Genomic DNA, 24,416 nt, shown 5'->3' on the forward strand with positions numbered 1-24,416 from the left:
GCAAACCCCAACGAGCGAGTTCGACATCCCCCCATCTGGGGCTGCTGGCAGCACTCCCCCCCACACGCAGAGTTGGGGACCCCCTCCCAGCTGCCATCTCCGTGACAGCAGGTGGATGACAAGGAGGAGGACTGTGATGGCTGCAGGGCATGGGGTCCCCAGCCCAGGGCGGGCAGCCAGAGGGCTCGTACGTCATCCCTGCCTCGAGCGAGAGTCCTCGACTGTTGTCCCCTCTCGCCGCCCAGGCAGCACAAGTTGGGGACCTCAGCTCTTCTGCTGCTGCTGCTGCTCCATGGGCTCTTCCAGGCCAGCTCAGGTATTTGACCTTCCAGTTGGGAGGCTGGGGCTCGGCTGTGTCTATCGGTGGTTCTAAGGGGCTCGGCAGCTCCCGACCCCGAGACCATCCTGGTGCTGGGGAAGCTGGAGCTGCTGCTGGCTCATGGTGCCTACTGGGAGGTGTATGAGGCTGCAGCCCCCGCAGTGTGGCACAACGTGCCCATTAAGCTCATCTCCAAAAGGAAGGTGCTGGAGGAAGACTTGAGGAAGCTCCTGTCCCATCAGATGCAGGCAGGGCGAGCAGGGGGCAGTGGGGGTGCCCCCTGAGCATCATGAAATGCTGAGGGGAAAAGGGAGGGGGGGCATCAGAGGGGCCTTGGGGCATCAGGGGCTAAGGGGGAGCACCCTTTGGAGAGCTTCATAGGCAGTGGTGCTACTGGGAGGCTTAACAGGGCAGGGGCATTGGAGGGGTTGAAGAGGCAGGGGGAGTCCCTGGGGTAGAAGGGCATTGGGGGCACCGGGGGGCAATGGGCAGAGATTCAGAGGGGCAGGGACCTATTGGCGGTGGGAGCTCCAGGAGGATAGCAGCTGTGGTGGGCACTTTGTGGGGAACTGCCGAGGGTTAGAGGAGAGCATCGGTGGGCAAAAGGAGCGGGGGTGCAAGGCAAAAGGGGACCAGAGGGGGGCAGGCCTGTCCCACGTCAAGCCCCTGCTGCCCACAGGTCTTGAAGGGCTTGTGCCATCACGCTATAGCAAGGTACGGAGATAAAGCCGGGCTTCTAGCTCCTCATGGAGCTGGCCCCCTCAAGGAGCATCCTGGTGTGGTTGCAGAGCCAAGAACCCTGCTCCCAGGGCCAGGCAGGGCTCTGGTTCTCCCAGCTGCTCCTCGTTCTGCCTTATCTGCGCAGCAGGGCCATCGTCCACTGGTGGGTGAGCATGGCGGGGGCACAGGGTCCCCGCTCTGGCAGCTGGGGACAGAGCTCCCCGAGGCAGTGAGGGGTCTGCAGGGCCCCGGCCATGCTGCCTGGAGGATCATTCCCCCCAGTCCAGGCAATGAAGGGCCTCCTGGAAGCCTCTCTTGGTCTCCACGCCTCTGCCTGCCACACCGTACCCTTACCTACCCTCCCTCCACATGGCCACCTGCCCCACAGCTCCCAGTCCAAGCCCTCCTCCTCCCAGAGGAGCCCCCGACCCCTCATCTACCCACAGCTCCCTCCTTGGCCCCTGAGCTCCCCCTCCCCACAGCTGCCATCCGCCCCTGCCAGCCCCCAGCACGTGCTGCCTCTCCACCGCAGACACTTGAAGGTGGAAAACCTTCTCCTGGACAGCAAGGACAACGTGAAGTCTCCATCTCCAGCTTCTCCAGGAGGGTGGCCCTGCAGGATGCCAGTGGGGAGTCCCTCGGGGCCTCCCAACATGTGGGGCTGCCCGCCAAGGCAGTGCTGAGCCAGACCTTCTGCGGTTCCTATTGCTTACGCCTGGACCAAGATCCTGCAGGAGCAGCCCTACAACCCCGTCCTGGCAGACACCTGGAGCGCCGGGGTCATCCTCTATGCCCCGCTCCTGGGCTGAATGACTTTTGATGCCACCAACCTGCTGTGCCAGACCCAGCGGCCCCCCGTCTTCCCCCAAAGGCACCCACTGCCCCAGGATTGCAAGGTGGGGGGGCTGAGGGCAGCTGGGGGGCATTGGAAGGGCATTGGAGGGTGGGAGAACAGAAGACAGGGGTCAGGGGAATGGGGGGGGCAGCTACGGGGCTTTGGGGGGTGCCTAGGAAGCATTAAGGGGGAGCTAGGGCCATGAGAGGGCATGGGGAGCTTCGAGGGCCATGGGGGGATGTGGAGGGCAGCTAGGTGCCATCAGGGGGAGAGCTGGAGGGCACTGCAGGGGCCATGGGTGCAGTAGAGGAGCTAGGGGACATTGAGGAGCACTGGGGGCAGCTGGGGGACCAGGGGCAAGGGACGTTGGGGTGGGAGTGTGCAGGGGTCTCCAAGATGATGGGCTTCCCCCAGGCCTCACCCTGGCCCTCATGTCCCCCCAGAAGGTGATCTTGCGCCTGCTGTGCCCTGCCTGCCAGCGCCTCTCGGCTGCCAAGCTGCTCCAGACCCACTGGGTCTCTCGGTTCCTGTCCCTGGGCCACCCGCCCTCGGGCACCGAGGTCGCCAAGCACTCAGAAATCCCATGCAGTTTTGGGGCCCCCTCAACTTCAGGGAGCTGCTAATAAAAGCCTTGTACCCTCTCTTGGCTCCCTCTTTCCTGGCAGAGCTCCCATCATGGAGAGCCCCTGCAAGGGATCTCCCTCAGTCCATAGTGGCATCACCCTCCAGCCCACAAAGCAGCCTCCCTGTCTGGGGACATCTCTCCATTCAAAGCCTCTCTGTGACTGTGGGAGCTGCCGTGCCCCAGTAATATGAAGGTTCCCACCATGAGCAGAGCCATCCCCAGCCTCCCAGGACCGTTTCACCAGTCCCTTTGTCATCTTTGTGGCCCTTCACAGCACTTGCTCCAGTATGTCCATGTCTCTCTTGTACTGGGCAGCCCAGAACTGGACACAGTGCTCTGGGGGTGGCCTCACCAGGACTGAGGAGAGGGGAAGGATCATCTCCCTCTACCCACTGGCAACATTCCCCCTAATGCAGCCCAGGAGACTTTCGGTCTTTGTTGCCCCAAGGGTGCACTGCTGCCTCATGTCCAACTTGGTGTCCACCAGGAGACCTCCAGGGCCTTCTCTGCCACATTGCTTTCCAGCTGGTTGGTCAGCCTCTGACATGTACTGTATCAGGTTGCTTCAGCATTATCTCCCCTTCATAAAGCCATCTACCCATCAAAGGTGATCTACTACTCCCGATGGCCACCTTGTCCTCCATGTGTCTGGAAATAGTTTCCAGGATTCCTTGCTCCATCACCTTCCCAGGGACCAAGGTGAGACTGGCTGGCCTGTACAGGCCTGTTCCCTGCATTCTCCTGCTTGCCCTCCTTGAAGACAGCAGCAACACTTGCTCTCTGCCAGTCCCCAGGAACCTCTCCCCATCACCGTGGCCATAATTATACAGGTGATGGGGAGTGGTCTTGGAAGGACTTCAGCCAGCTCTCTCAGCACTCTGGGGGCACCCCATCTGCTCCCAGGGACTTGTGTTTGTCCCATTTGTTCCTCAGACTGGTTCTCCCTTCCTAAGGGGAACTCTTCCTCACCCCAGGCACTCCCTCTGGCCTCAGGGGCCTGCAATTCCTGAAGGCAGCAAAGGCCAGAAAGTTTCAAGGCCGTGGCTGGCCAGTTGTCATACCTCCAGCAGGTACTGGTGCCTGGGGTTTACCCTCCCCACATGCAGGACTTTGCACGTCCCTTTGTTGAATTTCATGAGGCTCATTTCTCCAGCCTAGCTGGTCACCTCTGAACAGCCGCACAACCCTCTGCTGTATTGGCCGCTCCTCGCAGTTTTTGATCATCTGCAAACTCGCTGAGGGTGCACGCTGACCCATCATCCAGGTCATTAATGAAGAGGAGAAAGAATAGTGGCCCCTGGAGCAGGTTTCCCAGAGAAGCTGTGGATGCCCCATCATTGGAAGTGTTCAAAGTCAGTTTGGACAAGGCTTAGAGCAACTGGATCGAGTGAAAGATGTCCCTGCCCATGGCAGAGAGGTTAGACTAGATGATCTTTAAGGTCCTTGCCAACCCAAACCACTCTGATTTTGCATGGCCTCTTGAATTCCCGGAGATGAAGTCACCAGATCTGCAGCATGTGGAGGAGGTTCACAGAAAACTGAGATGAGCAAAAAGGGGTCTGAATGACATCCCTGCACCTCATGACCATCTGTCACTGACCACTGCCACTGGCATGTCAGCCAGATGGTCAGCATGGACAAAACTGTGGAGAGATGGTTTTTGGACACCTTCAGACACACTAGTGAAGAATTGCCCAGGCAGGCAAGTGAGTAGAAATGCTTCCCAGATGCTTTACTTCTTAACTGACAATGTGTAATCTATAAAGCACTACTCATTTCAACATGGGGCTTTCAGAAACCGGCTTAGGTACAGCCAAGGATGGATCAGGAGAGTGGTGGAAGTACTCTAGCTTTGCTGGAGAGGCTTGGCTCAGCCCCTGCATAGCAAACTGGAGCACTAGCACACAGTGAAACTCTGCCCAGCTCCGCTGGCTTCAGTCAGCTCTGTGTCTACTGTTGACTAGGAAAACTAGCAGGTAGCAGGCAGCGGGTTGTGCTGACTTGGAAACATCAGCAGGAGACACTTGTCTGAGTCATTAGGAGCACTGCGTGACAGACCTTTCCAAAGCTGGCTCTACCCTTAGTAACGTGGATTTTCCTGCCTTCAGGAAGTCAGCATGGAAGGATGGCTCTACAGTCCCCTCCATCTGGACTCTCCATAATTTCCTCTACATGGTCCAACTTGGGGACAGCTGGGTAAGCAGAATGAAGAAGCCTGTGGTGCTGTGCTGCAAAGGCAGCAGCTGGAGAAGTGCTCAACCCACCGGAGATCCCTGTGCTGCCCAGCCAGCACAAACACAGTGCCACCAACTTGAGCTATAGAATTTGTGCTGTGGTCGGTGGCTAGGGAAAGCTTGTAGCATCGGGTTTCCCTCTTTGTCCTGTCAGAGAGGAGCAGTTTGAGGAACAGAAAGCTGTGGGTAGCTGTCCTCCTAGCAGGCCTCTCTGCATTTCCAGAGGTACTGCTGTCTTCCTCAGCAGGGTGCAGTCTCCTTCTGCTCTGCCCTGTGTCACCTCTCCTTGGCTTTTGCGCCCCTTTCAAGCACCTCCTCAAAGGAGGTGGCTCTGCCCTTTTCTGATTTCTCTGCTGCTTTGAATATCTTTGTGCTCTCCAGAGACTTATCTCCCAGTGGTTTCCTAACCAGTACTTTCTCCTGGCTTTTTGGGGTTCCTTCAGTATCTCCTGCTCTGGATTCTGTCCTTTGGGGAGACTTGGTTGACCTCATCCACAGCCAAATACAGCTCTCATCCCTTCTTTTGATAATGTTACTTAGGATCTGTCCTCGCTTGCTGTCCTTTGCTTTCCATCTATCTTCCACATCTCCAGGCCAGGGAGGTGAGTTCAGGTGCGGCTGCCTCTGGAGAATACAGGGTGAGGAGGAGATTGCCATTAGTGCAGTCCAGCAGGCTCTGTCCTTGCCTCATGGCCTGTCTCCAGACTTCTTCCAGATCATTCCGGACATACAGAAACCCTACGGAACACGTCCTTGCCCACAGGGATAGTTTCTACTACTGCTCTACTATAATCTTTGTTCATGCCTTGAGCTAAGAAATCTCAAATTCTTTCCCAGCATTTACTCTGACTAGATTTTCCTGTTCTTCCTGTACATGCTCTGTAGAACCACATGGAGTTACTGGCTGCTAAGAAATCCTGTGGCAGCACATGCCCTAAGCTGTTTTGCATTGTTCAGATGAAGTATTTGGTGACCGCAGATGGTAGAATTTCACTGTGGTTTGCCTGTAACAGCAGCAGAAGTACAGTTTGTAGTGGACCCTTGCCTCAACAAGCTCCTATCAAGTCCACCAGAATTCAACCATGGCATTTGGGGTTAATTTGGAATTCAGAATGGATGTTGTGCACTGATTTCTGTGAGTGGGCAAATTTCTGAGGCACTACTCATCTCTTTCAATAGGTAAGAAGGGCAAGTACTGATCCCACATGGGAGAACCTCTTCATATTCTATAAATTATCTACTAGCAGCACATTACACTAAAAAAAAAATAAAAATGATGTGGTGATTTCTGAATCTTAAACATCTGATATGATGGGAGAGACCCAACAAGCACCTGTTTATACTCACACATAGTTAAGGAAGAGAAGCTTTTAGAAATGCTGAGAATAGTTTAAAGTTGCCACAAGAAAATACTTGCTTGTCTTCTTTCTAGCACAGAGAAAAAGCGAACTGGTATTAAGACCCATGCCACAAAGACAGACTTTCAAGTAATTTTCCTAAGTTGTCCTTCTCAGCAATAAACTTCACCCAGAGGCATCTCAGAGGATTTATGACACCTGCATCCATTCCCCTTGTATCAAAGCCTGTTGGGCAGCTTGCAATTCCCTCTTCACAGGGCTGCACTGCTGCTCCCAAAGAGCCCCATACAGCCTTTGCAGAGCCTGCTTTTGGAGTGAACACCACTCATGAAATGTTGTTACCAGGCAAAGCTCCTAACACATGACTAACAATCCCCAATTGCAGCATTCAGTCTTCCCAATGAGATGTAGGAAATGAAATAAAATCAGAGGGACAAGAACACTCTCCTTTGCTGTTCAAAGCATGCCAGAGAACAACCAGTCTTTCCAAAAGACTGGCTGGAAATTTCAGCAATTATGATCTGGTCAAGGGAAAATCTCTAAAAGGTCTCAAATGTTAGGAGAAGCTTCCAGAAACATGACAAAGCATGTGTCAGTACATCACACAGTACTTTCTGCTAGCTACACATAACTGCTGAGGTAGTTGAGGCTTGTATTTTAACAATTGCTTCCTCCTTTTTTTCCTGCCTTGTCTTTGCTGCTGGGATTAATTCACTCATGTATTTCTCTTGAATCTCCATGTTCCATCAGGTACAGGATCAGCCAGCAGCAAGTCAGAAGAAATGGATGGAAGACAGCCGAGATCACTTGTCCCAAGAGCCATTTTCTAGGGATTGCTTCACTTTTTCACTTTACAGGAACACAGAAGGTACCCCGACAGATCAACCCAGCAGCAGCAGTGGGAGACAGAACACATGAGCATGGCTGCTTTCTGCAGTGCATTGCTATCCTGCTCCCCAATGGTACAGACAGTGCAGTCACCAGCTATTGCTGATACTGGAGGGGATGTTTTATTTGTTTTTTATTTGCCACTACTCGATTCCAGTGCAGAATCCCCACACTGCTAAGGAAGCTCTGTAGCAAGTTAGCCTTGCCTGTGTGTGTGTCTGTAGAGATCAGCAGATGAGGACGTGCTTTCCAAAGTGGTATCATAACATCCCCAGAAGGCTACAGAGCAAATGGGAGGGGGCCAGTCACATGCAAAACTTTGATATAGCTGCCTTTTGCTTCAGAGAAAGTTTTGGAAGACAAGATAGTGGAAGGTGAGATCTCTTGACTGTTCAGGGACCAAGGCTATGATTATCTGTGTTGTCTCAGTGCTTCACTCCTGTCCTCACCGCTGAGTCTAACACTGAGGGCTACTGCTAGTTTTGCCTTTCTCCGCATCCTTGTACCAACTATGCGATTCCTCCATGCTCAGGCTAGCTTAGCCCCTACTCCTGGGCAGGGTCTCACAGCCCCTCCAGGCCCATGCAGACCAGGTGGTGTTCTTTGATTCACAACTGCCCTTGTTTCCACATGTCCCACCAACTCTTCAGGCAGAAGCAGTTTTAGCGATGCCAGCCTCATCCCCACCGCCGCTCCTTGTGAGCAGCAGCTCAGCAAGCCGCGTGTCCATTCCCGGTGCTGCGGTACCCAACGCTTCCAGTCACCCGCAGGCTTCCACGACACCAGAGGGGATCTCTCCCAGGTCCCTGCGCTGGGACACGCACCAGCACGTCACCTCACACTTAAGGACAAGGCCCTGCACACTCCGACCTGCCCCTGCCTCCCCCCTGCGCTCCACACCCATTGTGCCCCTTCACTCCCGAAGCCCTCAGGGATCATCTCCTCACACCACCACCGCTCCCAAGCCCAGGAGAGAGGGGCACCCACGGCATGAAGCCGAACGTGCCGCCCACAGACATTATTTCCCCCCCCCCCATCCGCCACCACCCCTCGCCCGCGCCTCGAGTCCCCGCCTCCGGCCGCCAACAAAATGGCGGCCGGCTCTTTCGCCCGCACTAAAGATGGCGCCGCGCTCCCGCCGAAGTGCTGGCAAGCGCCGCCTTTCCTCGCGAGGGGAGCGCCGGTAGGCGGGGCTTGGCGGGGCGGGGCGGGGCGGGGCGTGGTGCGGCGCTGAGCGCGGCGCAGGGCGAGCGGCGGCAGTGCGCGGCGTCGCTTCTGCCGTCTCCGCCGCCCCGGCCCGCCGCCGCCGCCTCCTCCGCCTCGGCATGAGGAAACGCAACGAGTCGGTCACGGTGGAGCATGAGCGCGCCGCCGCCGCTCCCGCGCCCCTTGACAAGGGCTGCAGCCTGAGGCACAGCCTGCGCCTGCCCGCCGCCGCCGCCACCGACGTCGACGCGGGCATGAAGCGACCGCTGGGCAGGTGAGGGCCGCCGTCGGGGCGTCCCTACGCCGGGCTTTGTTATCCCCCCCCCCCCCCCGATCCTGCCGAGCCCACCGGCCCGCGCTGAAGAGACCCCCCCCCGCCCCGGTCTCGGCCTCTCCGCCACCCGCGGGGCCTGCGGCCGCAGCACCGTCTTCCCGCCCCTCTCCTCACCGGGAACCTGCCCGGGAGCGGGGCCTCGGGCACCTCCTCAGCCCGGTGGCGGGGCTGTGTTTTGCAAGGAGAGGGAAAGGGCCTTTCCCGGGGGGCAGGGAGGTACGTGGGAATTCAGGATGTTTCCCACCTGGGTTGCACTTCCCTGGGTTTTGTGTGCCGGGTGAGCAGGTGCCGTCCCCTCGGATGCTTTCGAGTTCTCGGTACAAATAACTAATTAGAGAACGGGGTGGTAGCGGGTCCTGCAGACCCGGATCTGGCCAGCAAAGGCTGGCAGGATTTGATTTTTTTTTATACCTGAGCGTTGCTTCATCCAGCCCCCTTTGGTACAGGCAGGCATTTGCCCGAAAAACATGGCTAGCACAAAATCCTCTCCTTCAGAGAGTGTATGTGGAGGAGCAGGGGCCTGCAGGTAGGATGTGTTTTCTTTTTGGAAAAAGCCAGTGCTTGTCAAAGTGATCTCTTTCCTATAAATGAATTGGATTTAGGTGTCGGTAGGAGAAGCTTATATGCGTGGCTCCATTAAAAAGAGTTTAGCTGTGGCTTTTTGCTAGCTGTGTTAACATTTAAAACATTTTGTACAGATTTGTGCTGGGAAAATGTTTGTGTTCCTCTATATAAAAAAGAAAATCTGTAACAATAGAAACTGCTTACAAGCTGGAACCTTCTTCTTGCAAGATTTCAGGCGGATGTAATACACAATGAAGACGGACTCACAGTTGCAGAGGGCTGGGGAGGAAAAGAGCCTTTTAGTTTCATCTACACCAGTATAGTGCTTTTCTCTGACCACGTTTTGTAAGTGTGAAGAATATTTAATGGTCAAAATAGCTGTGTGGTTTGGGTAGCTGAAGCCAAATTGCTGTGCTTCAGGAATACAGCAGCCTGTTTAAAAAAAAAAGGCGCTTATCAGTGGATTTCTAGAAAACGAGCCAACGTGGCTGTTTCTCTGGTAAATTTTCTGAGAATTTTTCTGTTCTCATAAACAAAATTAACCTTTGAAAATAACTTTTTCCTGTTCATGACATGGATTTTTGTCATGTTCAAAGACAGAGGCTTTAAAGTTATTTCTTTTATTGGGTAGTAGCTATTCAATTTTGTGCCCTGGAGGTAAACCTTTGGGATGTTGTCAGCGCTCTGTTCCTGTTATGACAAGCTTTTGGTAATTGAAAATGGCGCTGGGTTGATCTCTCCATTTCAATGACTGTGCAATAGATCAGAGTCTGTCAGAGCTCTGCTTTTATAACATTTAAAAATTCAGCAGATTTACTCCATTTGTCCGAGTGGATAACTTCTAAGACCAGTGGTAACCAAATGATGGCTTATTAGCTTCTTCAACATTATGAATGGCATTCAAGTACTTTTTACTGAAGTGGAAATGCTCCTTCAGTGATGAGCATTGAGCAAGCCCTAAGAGCACACAGCGTAGGCTGTTGGCTTGGTCTGACAGGCAGGTACTTTGTGGAAACCAGACGTAGCACAGCTGTTAGATACGCAGTATTGTAAAGGCCAAGCTAAAAGCAGGGAAAACACATCGCATCTGTGGAAAGTTTTCTTGTATTTATTTCTCCATTTGCACATTTTAAAATGGTCAGCAGGCAAATTTTCCTCACTTTCCTCCATGTTGAGCCTTTGAAGCCTATTTCAGAAGTCCTTGAAGTCCTGGCGTTTTGGGGGTTTTCTTTTTTTTTTTTTTTTTTTTTCTTCTTCTTTTTGGATCAGGTGCTATATTCCATACAGCAGCGTTTGTTAAACTCTTGACACTGTAGGAAAGTCTTGTTTGTTTGGAACTCACTTTCCCTTTTCCACATCTCAGTTTTTTTTTTTTTTGAGTCCTGTAGATCATCCTGTGCAGTGTTGCCAAAATGGTGTGTGTTTGTAACTGAGTAAAAGTGCAAAGCAGAACAATTGCTCTCTTCTGTACTTGTGTTATTTTTTCTTTTCTGCTGTCCTGGATTGGGTTGTCTGCCTTTCTTACTGACTTTCAACGGACCCCCTTTGACTTCTTCACCTTGTGAGCCTTCAGACAGTGGTTTGCAGGCAAGATGTCTGGGTCTGCCAATATGCTCCATTTACATTTTCTACAGGGTAACAAATACACTGCTGAAGTGTGAATCTGAGCGTGCAGGAATGAGAGGTCCAGGCAGAAGAAGGTGTGATGCCCAGAGATAAGGTCGTTGTCCAGAACAACCACCCCGAGTCAGGTCAGACAGCTTTCTAGCTCTGTATCCCACCTTTGGCAGCGGACAGCAGTGGGTGTTTAAAGGAAGAACGTGAGGAGGGTGCATATACAGTGGACCTCCCTTGTGGGGCACCCTGACTGTGGCTAGTTATGTGGCCAACAAGTTGCTGTATGAGCTTTTAGATTCTCATATTTTAATATGCAAAGTCATGCTGTTATTGCAGCATTCCTTATACTACTGGGTATAAAATCAGTGTTTGATTGTGTTGTTGTTTTCAGCGTGTTACATCAGTTTTACTGCACAGCTTGCAGAAACTGTAAGGAGGTGAAAACTCTGCTGCAAGGTTGCTGGGATGGTGGAGGTGGCATAATAGCTGGAACTGGGGATTTGTACCACAGCAAACTATTCTTAGCAGTATGCTCATTGATGAAATAGTTAAAATCAGCACTTCTGGTGGCTGTGAATTCTGTGTTCAGGGGAAGTGGGGCTGTCTGCATTTCATACTGCTGTTATTTAGTCTCTCTGCAGACTTGGGAAAACCGCACGTATGTTCAGCTTTAGTATGTGGGTTTCCATCTTTTCTTTGTAAATGACACAAACCGCTGATTAGAAAAGCAAACCGACCCCACAGTAGCCCGAAGTGGCTGCGTAGTTCTGCAGCCAAGGGCTGATCATGTGGCAGATCCCGTGGGTCCAGAGCGCGGGGGACTGCAGAGGCAGCGATGTTTGTAATTGCAGCAGTGACCAGGGCTGTAGAGCAGCAGCAGGGCTTGTGTGTGCACTTCCCCAGCAAGGCTCTTTCTGGTCACGTCTAGTTCCTCAGCAAAGGAAATAAATAGCACCATAACTGTAAATGTAAGTGATGTTTGTCGAATACAGTATTGACTTTCCAGCAGCAGCAGCTTATTCTTGCAGCAGTATTTTTGAATTTTACTAGCACTGTATTTGTCCCTCTGTTTTGATTCAGTCATATCATCGCACTGTGTTCATTCATCCAGGAGCTGAAACTCATTCTGAAGAGGTGGCTGTGCATTTGAGCTACTCTGTTACAGAAAGTGTGTGTGTGTGTGCACATACGTATAACGGGGATGGGTATCTGATAAATAAGATTTATGTGGCTTCAGCTAGTGCGTACTGTAGTTGCTGTGGCTTTTCTTAAGTGGTTTACAAACAGAAAGGAACAAATATAGGTATTTCTGTTTTTCTTCCATAGGTAGCAGTAAAATACAATATGGTGGTTATCTAAGAACTTTACCAGTAGCTACATTAAAAATCTGTGAACGATTTGTTTTTTTAAAGGAATGGAGATGTTTTGTCTGAAATGTATTAAATGCAGTAATGCAGTACTAAAGAAGCAGCATGCAGTGCTTGGCTTTCCTGGTATGTGTGTTTTGTGTGGATGGCCATTCCTCTAATATTTGTGTTATGATGCATTTTCCAGGTGGCGGTGTTTAAGTGCTAGATGGTTATTAAGGTAGCATTGTGTTTTGGGTAGTTGCTCTGACTTTTTTTGTGGTCAGTGGCTCTGATGTTCTGAGGAAATGCATTTGAGCAGCCTTAGGTATAGAAAACATTTATGTGGGAGCACAGAGAATAAAGAAAATCAAGTGAGCTTAATACTGGCATTGATATCAAAGCAAATTCTCCTATTTCATTTCTGCTGAACCCTGATCCTTGTGACAAAGGGTCACATGTATATTACCCTTCACTTCTGTGACCTAGTCCTTATCTGTGCCTCATTAATCCCAGTCAATAGTCAGACTATAGACCTGAAGTATGGATTTTGCCATTCCCTATTCTCCTACAAACACTTGTTTGCTGCAAATGTTAAAATGTGTTTCTGTCTTCACGCTGTGAAGCAGTGAAAAGCTGCAAATCCCATGTGCATAAGCTGTATACCTTGATACTTTTGTCTTCCTGTATTGCTGGAGAAGCCTGCTGTCCCTCAGGCTGCCTCTTCAGTTCTCTCTGCTATCTTTGCTCTTAGCAGCCCCTTGTTCCTGGTACAGGTCCCCGCAAGGCGTGTTTTCGGCACACTTTCACTGGCTGTCCAGCCTGTGTATCCCACAAGCTAGATCTTTTTTGTCTGAATGTATTACAATTTGGTGTAATTTCAGTTACACTGTAGTCACCCATGTTTGCCTTCTTGTTCGTTGTGTGCAGCTTTCTCTTGAAAGGCAGAAGGTTGCTTTTACGGTACCCTTTCCTGGGCATTTTATGAAAATACAGTGAGGTGCTGAAGAGAAGAGGCTGCAGCAGTCTGCTGGTATCTTTCCCTCTGATGCAGCTGAATTTTCCTGGAACAGTGAGTGTGCCCAGGCGTGTCGAATGTGATGTGTGGTGACCCTTAGTGCCATCCTGCCCCAGCAGCTGAAGTGCTTCATGCCTTCCTCTGTCTCTTTGGATTTAAGCAGCAGTATCTTTCCTCTGACAGAAAACTTAGCCATGTCTATTATCTGTGTTCCCCCCCTCCCTCCGCCCCTTATATCTCTAGGCTTAGCCCCTTTTTTCCTGATGTTACTTTGTCTAGAAGCATTCACGTAGTCTTTTATGATTATTCTAGACTGGTCATTGTAGCAGAGATGACAAATCTTTGAATTGTTCTCCTGCAAGTTTTCATCAGTATCTTCCTTAAGAATTTTTTTTTCCCAAGTGAGTTTTGTGCTATTTTCTCTCTTAATTGCTGTCTTCAGGTTAAACTAGTTCCTTGTTAGTGCTCTTCAAGGAGGAAGGGGACTGCTCGTATAGGGACATTTCATCAGTCATGCAGCTTTTTCACCAGTTCCACCTTCCTGCTGGGTAGCTGCTGCTATTTCAGTTGTTCTTGAGCAAAGTTCACAAAGGAGCTGTGAAATGGTTTCCAGTCACTTGCCTGTGCTTTCTTCCATAGTGAGTACAGGTTGAATACAGTTCCTCATTTGTGTAAAATGTGTAAAAGCGGCTTGCTTTATGTGGGGATTTTTTTTGTAGCGTGGGGGTTTTTTTTGGCTACAATTCTCTTGAAGAGGATGCACAGTAATATTTTGCTCAGATCTGTTAAAAATGGGATTGTGTAATTACTTCCACGTGTGTCTGGCTTTTTTTTTGTTTGTTTTATGAATGGGAACTCAGTGGCTGTGTCTAAATCCTGGTTTGTCTCATGCGTTGTCAGCCATTTTGGCAGCTTATGGCTAAATGAGTGCCTCTGAATTGCTCCCAGGTTACCAGTTTGGGGCATTAGGTGTTCAGTCTCTGCATCATCTTCCCAATTTGTTCAGCCTTTGCAGCCATTGTAATTCTCTTTCCTTGTGCTCATCTTCTCCCCCCTCTTTCTTAAAGGTGTATAATTGATTCAGCAAAAATTGCAAAACTCCCTGCAATGTGGGGAGTTATTAGTTTTATTAGTGTGGGGTTTTTAATCTGGGATACTTTCTTTTTAAGGACTTGCTGATTTGTGAGGCCATTGTGTTGATGTGTAGCTGACAGTTCTGTGCCTCTGTGTTACTGTTAAAGCCTATCTTCTTTCACCATGTTCATCACTGACTTTTTGGTTTTTGTGTTAAATGGGCATGGTTTACTCTCTCAAGCATCTCTTGAGACTCTAGCATCCTCTTGCAGGCCTGTCTGTATGACCTAAAATTTCTTTCCTTGGATGCAACTTTCCCATGAGTCTCTTTGGATTTTCTGTGGTAGAGCACAGCATTTTTCTGTTGCACCTGCTCTGTGTTATGTGCTCCTACAGTCTCGTAGTCTCTGAGCAGTTTTTTCAAGTCCCCATATTTCTTATGGAGAACTCCACTCAGGCAAGCTTGCTTCAGACTGAAGACAGTTTGCCCTCTAGTTATGACTGAGTTTTGTGTTGGACTCCTTATTTCATTGCGGTGCCATGCTTCTGACATCATGTGTGCCCCTGGGTTCAGTTGCTCTGCTTTAATGGTTTATGCCTGAATTAATAATTACTGCGGTGTTGCTAGTTGCTACTACTTTGTAATTCCTATAAAGTCCTTTTCTACTTCGGAGCTGTATGAATTGCAGACCTCTGCTTGTTTCATTCAGTATACCTAAACTTCCCAACATATGGATAGTTCTGGGTAACTCCTGGGACTGAGAGGACTTTCTAGTCACCTGTGGAGTGAAGATGTCTGTGGAGATCAGGGTGTTCTCGGTGTTATCACAATCTTTTCTGTCCTTTCTTCTCAACTGGCCGTTACCGGTTCCTTTGGGCATACCAGTGAGTATGGTCGTGGGCTGGGTTGTTGGCCAGTGTGATGCTGTGCTATAGGATGACCAGTTAAACTGAACTTCTAACATCAGCACAAGTCTTAGGTTCCTATATGTGCTTTTCCCTCTAGATATCCTTTTTTCCTCCAGTATCCCCATGTCTATTTCCAGCCTGTTTTCACTTACACAGAGGATCAATGGTCTACTTCTGACAAGCTAATTTTTGAGGATGACTTGCTTTCATGCTATAAATGGCATGTAGTTGCTGAGCCAGGAATCTAGTTCTCTGCAAATGCAGTCACAGGTCATCACAGTGAGTCTGTAGGCTTTCTCCAGGATGCAATATATATGTGTTTCTTTTTGGTGAAAACAATATTGTGGTGTTTTCATTAAAACTAATGGTGGCGGCATCATTTCCTCTCCAGAATCCACTGCTGTGTTATGTGCAAGAAGCCCAGTATACCCAAGCAGGACTTCTGCTGTAGATGAAGAGTCCTGCTTGCTGAGTCCAGTTTCCTTTGAAAGGCACCGTGATGTGCTTTTAGGAGGTTACAGCTAAGTTACTTGATCCTTCCAGGCCTGAAGGGCAGGTCAGTTTATTTTGGTAATCATGCCAGGATGTGAAATTAGTTAAATAGGCTTCTACAGCGATTCCCCTACAAAACTCTGGGTTTTGGAAACTTAGTGGGTAGCTGCACTGTAAGTGTCATGTTATTGGTGTTACAGTAGTGGACAGCTTCTGACATCAAGAGTGAGTGATTGTAAGCAAGGGAGATTCACTAAGGCTGTAATGTGAGAGCACTATGTTAATGTAGCTGTGACTGAATCAGTACCACGAGAAGATTAAAAGAAAGTACTTCTGGTGTATTAAAAGGGTAACAAGAGACCTAGGAGACTTTAAAGTCATTAGCCTGAGTCAGAGTCTGTGCAATTTTAATGGTAAGAGTTAATTTGCAATTTGGTGGAAGAAGATTTAGCAGCTAAATATATCTATATACACTAATGAAAAGAGATCTGTCCTGTGGAAGGGAGGTCTTAAGTGTAAAATGTGACAGGTTTGTCAAGATTACAGCCTGGTTGATGAAAGCATCAGTGGTAAAATTGTTTCTCCAAAGCACTTGACTTTGTACTGTAGTTTATTTTATTGAAAGGCGTTGCATTGCTAATGAAGAGTATGTTACGTCTATTGAAAACTGGCTCAGTGGAGAGTTATCTTGGAACTGGGGAGTTATCTTGGAATTCATGCTTGGGGTCAAAGTTGAGTAATTTTGTATATCAGCCATCCCAGTGATGAGACAATTACTATTGGTAAAACTTGCAGGAGGAGAGGGTTGATGAGGGCTGATGAATAGGGCAGTCAGAAGTCTGGGGCAGCTGGTGAAATAGCAAAAATGTCACCAGAACACAGGTTAAATGTAGCTGGCTGTAAGGCAGGATGGCAGGGGAGAGCGTAGAGGTTGTAACTGTGGGACAGGAACCGTGACAAAGAGTGAAGTTGTTCTAGGTAATCACCTCTGCAAGCTGTCATGTGTCCTTTCAGACCGGCCTGGCATGAGTATCGCCTATCCAGGAATAAGGTTGCGATCTAGGCTTTGCTCTCTCGCCTTGTGGACACGCATCTCTTTCTCAAAGCAGTCAGTGTTGGTAAAACTGTGCAACACTGAGCTTCAGAAATCTGCCTCTTCCTTATTGAAGGCAATTTAAACTTTCAAGCAGGATCTCCTAATTTTAATCTCTATTAAGTGCCTTGATCATTTAAAGTGTGACTACTGAACTGAGCTAACAGGAAGGATATCTGTGTTGACTTTCCAAATCAAAGTGTTTGTTTAACCCAGATTTATTTCAGGGTTGTAACTCTTACTGAGTAGTAGAGCAATAAAAAAGATTGTTAGGCTAGAAAATTAACTTTTAAAACACAAACACTTGAAAATATTTGAAATAAGTCCCACAGCTGCCGCCTTGTTCAACACAATCTATCAAACCACAGAAAGAGAATTTTAGAAATCAAAAGAAGAACATGAAAACCCCAGGCATCGAAGTTGTCTTCTGAATCTAGCAAATAGCTGAAGCAAAACCTTCTAGTGGAGGGCATATAGGATTTGAGTAGTGCAAGTAGTTCGATCTTTATGGAGTTTATTTTAAAAATAAAAATCCTCCCCCGATAGACTGGCCAGTTTCACTTTTTTCAGTAACTGCCATGTCTGAATGGATGCTGAATGGCTTTAAGCACAGATAACAGAATATAGAATTCCTCTTTTAACATCTCTTAAGCCCAGAGTTTTTTGCTCATATCAAGCTTGGGAAGAGATAACAGTGTTCTTTGGTTACCTCCCTGTTGTGCTTTAGTAGGGGCGACGTGTGAATAGCAAGAGCTGTTGTTCCTTCTCAGCCTCTGAAAAGAAGAACCGATGGGTGGGCCAAAATGTGGGCCCTGCCTTTCACTTATACAATACACTTCTTGTACATCAGGCACTGGACGAAGAAGGGTAGCTGAGATTTCAAATATTCTTTCCTGTAGTATCTGTGCTGCTGTTCTAAATGTGAATGATTGTATTAAAATCAAATTAGTACCCACTTAAAATGCTGGTTAGTTCTTCTTGCAGAAGACATGTGTGCTGAATAAATGAATTGAGGTCATGTGGAACCTTGTCTCTCTTGTTACTGTAGGTGTGCAGAATAAAGGACATTGTGTGGCATAACTGGAAAAAAAACCCCAAACCAAACCCTCTTGGAAGAGTACTTTTCAGTGGGATATATGCTAGCTAGGATCAGAGAACAGTAAATGCATTTACCCTGACTAGAGGCTGATTTGCCTTCCCCTGGGGTGACTTTTCTGAGACAGAGTAGCCTACGCAAATGAGGGTGATGTAACTGGAGCTTTGGAGTCAGGGCTTTCAGGTTGCAGCATCCTTGCTTGTGGAGGAAAGTGTGTGCAAGGTGTTTAAGGACAGAGTAGATTTTTAGACTTCCTTGTGATTCCTCAGGAAGGGAAACCTGGTTCTGTTTTCTTCCCTAAGGCAGTCCTATCTCACTTTTTGTAAAGTTTTGATTGGTTTCAGAGCACCTTTAGGAAGCAGGAGTAAAGCTGGCAACGTCAGTTTTATACTGCTGAATATGAAAACTGATTTGGACACAGTCATTGGAAATGTCCCATTCTCTTGTCCTTGAAAATCCAGCAGAAATAGAGTGAATAACATTTTCTTTCAGTTTCTGATAGTTTTATACTGTCTCTAGTAAAGCGTTCTTTTCCCCTTTTGACTACCGGATTAGGGACCACATTTTGCTTTAAACTGTGGTAGGCTGATGCACAGTGCTGCAAAATGTTCTGTTTCTGTGTAGTTAAGTAGAAATTCCAACACCTGCTTTTCACCTTTGTTGAGTATGTGTTTTCTGGCTTGGGTCTTCAGAGTTCTGTAGTATTAGCAAAGGCTCTGGTTTTAATTGTCGTTAATTTTTCTGTCCCTGTGGAATTGTTTCCTCAACAAGATGATAGCTAAAGCTGGAATCCCTGAATAAAGCACCGATGAAAGCAGGAACGGATTAATCTTCCTGGCTGTATGCAAAATAACCCCCTGTTCAAGGTATGTCAGAGGCTGACAGCAGTTCTGTATCTGTTCATACATCTGTTCTTTAACCATGGCTTTTGCTTTATGGCTATGCACTGTTTGCTAAGCCTCCCTTTTTAAACAGGTCACAATTACAGAGGGCAGCGTGACTGCCAGCTAAATGTAACTGTGCTCAGCTGACGGTCAGCATATGTAATGTTTTGGCATTGTTTAGTGTTCTTGTTTGCTTGTATGCCTCTAACAGGAACTGTTGGTTCATTGTAATCAAAATGTATTACTAATGATGTGTTCTGCATCTAAAAGGTGGCAGTATCACTGCTAACGCAAAAGCATTTTTTTTGCTTCAGACTTCCAAGGAGGAATGGCTTCTGATCTCTGCCAGCAAAAGCAGAGCTCTCTCAATTGGACAAATATAAGATGACCATCTCCATGCATTTAAAAGGAAAAAGTCTACAATACACAAGTGAGACTTTTGCTCAGGTGGTCTAAAAGAGACCCAGAGGCACAGAGCCTGCCAGTAGTGGTAATTCTCAAGCTGTGTGGCTGTGTCCCAAAAACTGTTGTGTGAAAAGAAGATTTCATGCCCACAGAGTTGTGCAGCTTGGAAATATGGACCTGTTCGTACATGTGTATCCATAGGAACAAAGTCCTGTTATTGCTGCAAGGTTAACACACGCATGCACGTCTGGTGGATTTACAGCATGTTAACAAGTTTTAAGTGGTGGTAGGGGAACTGGCTTGGCCGTACTGCGTGCTTTTTCAATTATGGTATGCATTCAACAGGCAAGTGGCTTTATGTTAAATGGCAGTTAGGAGCTGTGGTGGAATATTACATGTCTAAATTGGTTCTGCTCTTGAACCTTTGCTTGTGCACCCCGATATTCCTCCTCATGAAGGAGAGTGTGATAGAGAGAAATGAGCTGTACTGCTTCAATAAAAATCCAACTCAGCTGGTCTCAAGCTCAGGTTTTGCACTTCTGGTGCTGTTTCAGTTTTGTTGTGTTTATGTTCTGTTTTTTCCTCTTTCATTCGCAGACAGCTTTGCGTTCCCCAGCTTGTGGACTATTGAGAGGGCTGTGCCTTTAATATAAACCAGCTGTCAGCTGCGAAATGAGTGGAAAACTTAAGAATTCAGTAAACACTCTGGAGGGAGTGTACTTGCACCACAGTGGTATCTCAATGCCAAGCTTGCCTAAAATCTAGTGTGGGTGACTTCAGATTTGATTAGTGTCAGCAGCGTTGCTGGGGAGCTTTAGAGAAAGCATATTCTTAGAATTGAAACAAATGGTTCATACTGGAAAGGTTCTGGCGCAAACTAAACAGCTGTTGGAGAAGATGCATTCAAGGCAAGTCAACAACCTTAAAACCCTAATCCCCAAGCCTTCTTTTCTGTCCCAAAAGTCAATTGTTCAGTTGCCTAGGGTATAATTATTCATTGTTTGCTGCATACTTAAAATAACAGAAGCATCTGCTCCCTTATTCTTCAAACACGGCTTTCGGGTTAATCTTGTCACACACAATTCACACTAATGCCAATACCATTTTACCTAAGTATTGAAAAGTAACATAGCTGTTGCTTAGGTCATGCTGTCAGTATACATTTTAAATAAATCAGTGCTGTATTGCAGAGTGTTCAGCTCATTCTTGTCTCCTGGTCTGTGACACACATGTTGGTTTCACGCAATTAGAATGTAGGTTATCAAGACTGATGGTCCAAGCTCCTGTCCTTCAAAGGAAGTGTCAATACTTACAGTGATTTAATCAGGCAAGCAGTGTTGTTACTACCTTTCAGGGGTGGTCAGCTTAGGCGATGGTTGTGAAGGAGAGCCCAAGGCGTGGCATTGGGAAGGGACAGGATGCTTGAGGGGGAAGAGTTAGATGTAGCTCCCATGTCCTTGTCCTGTGGGGTGTGTGAATAAATGCTTGTTTGTGTGAGCCTTTCCCTACCTTGCTTCATTTGCTCTGCTTTTTGCAAACATGTTTCACTGCCAAAGGCCTATATGTTACCTGCAGGCTGCTCCTTTATTTCTGCTCATTAACATTGTACACTAACTTGCCTTTGCTTCACTTTATGGGCTTCGTTTATTTTTCCTGCTGTGCTCTGAGTCCCTGTATGACCCTACCTGGCATTTCATTGCTATTGACTGACTGATTAGCAGCGCCTTCCCTTTCCCCTTAACCTGAGTGCTCATGCCACGTTTCCCTGTCTTGGTGCACTGGAATCTTGATTCTTGCAGGTCCTACTCAAGATCTTTCCCTATTCCATAAGCTGAAATGTAGTTATTAAGGTCTTGATAGCTGGAGCTTGCTGGTCCCTTCTGAAAAACCCAATTAATTGAGATGCTTTCCTTTACTTTGCAGTTATATGTCTTGGAGAGACAGACCTGAGTTCTTGTAAATTACTAGCTAGATGGCTTCCTTCTTGCTGTTTATTGTTTTAAGTTAATGTTTAATCACTTGATATTCATCAGAAGGAGGCACAGAAGCAGTCTAAGTGAAAGTCTGGCCTGCAAGAGGGCAGCTAGGTAATGAAGTGGTGGACTGGGGAATTTTGGGAGCTTAAAGTTTCAAACCTCATCTGCATTCAGGTAGTTGGAACAACACTGCCTGAAGCTCTTACCCCAGCCAAAAGGAGATGCCCTGCAGGCAACAGCTTGTTTTGGGGCTGAAATGGGTAAGAAAGCCTCAGGGAAGAGCTTGGGAATAGACAGTTTGCAGTGAAGGGAGGGAAGGGACATTGCTGAAGAGGAATGTGTTTAAGGCAGCAGTTGTACAGTCTTCGTAAGCTGATGCAACTGCCAAAAGAAAAGGTCCTGGAGGCTCCTTCTTTGGGCAGGCTTTTCTACCACAGCTGCTAAACCATGTCTACAAGCTGATCAATTTGAAAAGCTAATTTTATATGTATTTGCATGTGTCTGCTATGATGCGTGTACAGGTTCAGGTCTTTCCTACGATGAATCTTCTTTTATGGCCTCATTAACATTTGCCAACTTCAGTCTGCATGCGTATGGAAGTGAATGGAAAGTGGGATAAACTGCGTAGTTTACCCATGTAGAGCTTGTCAAATGAACTTGGGTAACTTCTCTGACTGAAAGGTGATGTGTGTGTGGTTTTTTTTGTTGGGTTTTTTTGTTTTTTTGTTTTTTTTTTTTTAAAGATGACAGAAATCCAGCAGGCCTAACTTGAAGGCAGCATTAGTAGCCTTTTGGTTGGTGTTACATGGACATTGTTAATGGGAAATAAGGGGTGGGGTGCTGAAAGTGCTGATTAACATATAGGCAAAATATTCTGGTTCTGTTTGCTGACATGCAGGACTTCCGTGGAGCTGTGTATGCAGCTTTCACTGTCTTTCTGTGGTACTGCTATGAACAGAGAAGTAAGCTAGTGCTTATGACAGCTTTCTGCTGTGCTTCAGAAATACAACATACTATTCAGCAACGAAAAAAAAAAAGGAAGAAAGCATTTTTTGCTTTGCAGCAAAAAAAAAAAAATTTCAGTAGCTGGCAGTGTTTTTCTATGGTTAGAACAGTTTGAATTTCCTTTCAAATGCTCACTCAAAAGGTTTTATGGGTGTATTGACAACTCCTTGTCAATGCTGGTTTTTGAGCTTTTCCCTCTGCTGGGACACCTTCACTTTCCATCACTGTTGGTGGTGTGTCTGTTTAAAAAATAAGCTGTCGTATATTCCAAGGAACCTGAAGGTGGAGCTTGCATGTTTGAAAACATTTTCAAAAAAACTCAACTTGCCTTTCTTCTTTATCTTTTTTTATAAAAACCCGTAGGCTTTAAATTAGTTGCCTTTCCCACTACCTTATTAAGCCTGTTATTCCTGTTAATTTGTCTTTTAATTAAAAGAGAAATAGTAGAACATCCCAACTGTTTGCTCCTGGGTACAGTCAAACTAAGTAGGCTGTGGGAACTATGGAGTGGAGTAGATTTTCCTGGGCTGGGTCTCTGCTGGTAGAGGCTTGAATGCCTTGCTCCATCCTAGCTTTTTAAGGCCAATATTTAAGAAGGTGTGCTTAGTGTTTTATTCACCCCTCCCTTTCCTACTTTCTCATTGGTGTAAATAGGACCATTTAGTTGCTTAGCTGGATTTTGAGATATGGATAGCTTTTTCTATCTCTGCCTACTGGTTAAATCTTTATTCAGCTTTTGAAGTACTCTGGTACCCTTCTCTTTTTCTAGGAAAAATCACTGTTCAGTGAGAAGTCAGCTAGTCTGATTTGTTGTGTGGACCTGGCGAACTTTAGTCCGTCTAGCTCAGCTCTGCATCGCCAGAGGGACGTTCGTGAAGTGTGGGCAGTTGTACTTTGCCAGGAGTTGGTAGGAGGAATTAAGCAGACAACTGTTTTAGGCAGTGTGTCCTTTGCAGGATGAGGGAATAGACTGCGTGACTTCTCGGGATCTCTTATAACCTCTTTATTGTTCATGTATCTATGACATGACTAAAGTAGTCCCTGATTTCAGATGCTTTTCTTAAGTCAAATGATGAACATTTTGGATGCTACAGTGATGAAAGTCATAGGATTAGGTATTAATTTGTCTGTTGCATCTTCTGTACCTTTGATGGCATAGAATGGAAATTTACCTTGTGTTAATTGACTGATACTTCCTGGTAACAGATCTAACAACTTCTGTTAATGCTCGGCTTTATGTGCAGATAGATTTATACTTGAATTATAAAGGCTGTCAAAGAACAAATAGATACCCAACCTTTTCTGTCTCGTCCCAATAGCTGAAAGATCAGGTTGTCTTTTGCAGCAGCAAAAAGTAAATCGTGTCCTTCAGACATGGCATGTGTCAGTAACAATTTATTCTACTGCTGGATGCTCGAAAAATCGTTAAGTCCTTTACCCTTTGTAAAAATATGCTCTGCACAGCTCTTTGCAATGTAGTATCTTCATTCTTTTGTAGAAGTGCTGAAGTGATGAAACTATACTGCAGTCTAGATTTCTAGAGAGAGACTAGAATATTTCTTCAGAAAGAGCAAAGGTTCAAGAGTTTAAGGAACTTTTCCTAGGAGATGGTAAAGCAATCTGGTAGAGCTAATTTTCTTCTTGTTTTTCAGATCTTTCCAAGAGCAAAGATTTTTAGGAATTGATCGAAACTAAAAGCCTCTGAGGATGCAGATACCCATGCAGTTTATGTCCATGATTTTTGGGGGTTGTTTTATGAAACAAGCTTGGGGAAAAAAATGAGTAATGCCTTTACATTTGTGTCTTGTTCCCAGGATTGTGGTTTATGATTTTTTTTTTTTTAGATGATCACTTAATCCCTAGAATAGCAAGGTGAGTTTGGTGCCTTTGATTTTTCTTTTCAAGTTGTTTTGCAGTGAACTGATCCTGTTAAAAAGGATCCTAATGCCAAAGGGAGGGATCAGTTGCTCAGAATCTAAGAGTTCTGGTGGATACTCCTGTGTTCCCACTGGCTTTCAAGAACTCGGGGGAAGATCTGTTTTCAGGATTGGATGAATCTTCTATAATTCAACCTCCCTGCTCTCTCTCTATACAGTACCTCCAGTGAAGCAGAATTAAGGCTTGGCTGCAGACTTTTCATTGAGGAGAATTCTGCATAGCTGGGCTCGAAATAAAAGAATCACGTGGTTGCCTATTTGCCCTATGCAGCTTCGTTCACTGTGCACAGAAACCAGGAGGGGACAAACCCTTTGACATTTGCATCTTTTCAGTTTGCATTTGGCTGCACATAAAGCAGGCTTTGCAGCAAACCAGAGGAGAAGACTACCCATATTAATCTTGTAGTGGAAAATTACTTTGGTGCATGTCATTGCACAAGCTGTCTAAAAGCTGCTGGTAACGTTTGGAAGTGGAGATAAG

At 47.0% G+C, this 24,416-nt stretch overlaps 2 protein-coding genes and 1 long non-coding RNA gene across 5 annotated transcripts in view; all 3 read left to right on the plus strand.

The window, feature by feature from the left end:
* Window positions 1–814: 814 nt before the first annotated feature.
* LOC115350224 (testis-specific serine/threonine-protein kinase 4-like) lies at window positions 815–1,910 on the plus strand. Its single transcript, XM_041128527.1, has 3 exons — window positions 815–1,268; window positions 1,572–1,603; window positions 1,724–1,910. The coding sequence occupies exons 1-3, from the start codon at window positions 1,066–1,068 to the stop codon at window positions 1,846–1,848; spliced, it is 360 nt and encodes a 119-aa protein (XP_040984461.1). The 5' UTR covers window positions 815–1,065; the 3' UTR covers window positions 1,849–1,910.
* A 6,279-nt stretch (window positions 1,911–8,189) lies between these two features.
* Window positions 8,190–24,416, plus strand: part of ABHD12 (abhydrolase domain containing 12, lysophospholipase) — a 46,840-nt gene continuing 30,613 nt past the window's right edge. For 2 of the 3 annotated variants that reach the window (XM_030036081.2, XM_041128551.1), the window contains exon 1: window positions 8,190–8,459. In XM_030036081.2, coding sequence (XP_029891941.1) covers window positions 8,305–8,459 — 155 coding nt within the window. In that variant the 5' untranslated portion in view covers window positions 8,190–8,304. Of the gene's footprint in view, window positions 8,460–8,965; window positions 9,046–24,416 lie in introns of all 3 variants that reach the window. The other variant, XM_030036084.2, reaches the window with a different exon arrangement.
* LOC121233773 lies at window positions 13,655–22,018 on the plus strand. Its single transcript, XR_005933878.1, has 2 exons — window positions 13,655–18,594; window positions 18,927–22,018. It is a non-coding gene; the product is annotated as an uncharacterized LOC121233773 (long non-coding RNA).

Source organism: Aquila chrysaetos, chromosome 13, assembly GCF_900496995.4.
Source record: "Aquila chrysaetos chrysaetos chromosome 13, bAquChr1.4, whole genome shotgun sequence".
Classification (NCBI taxonomy): domain Eukaryota; kingdom Metazoa; phylum Chordata; class Aves; order Accipitriformes; family Accipitridae; genus Aquila; species Aquila chrysaetos.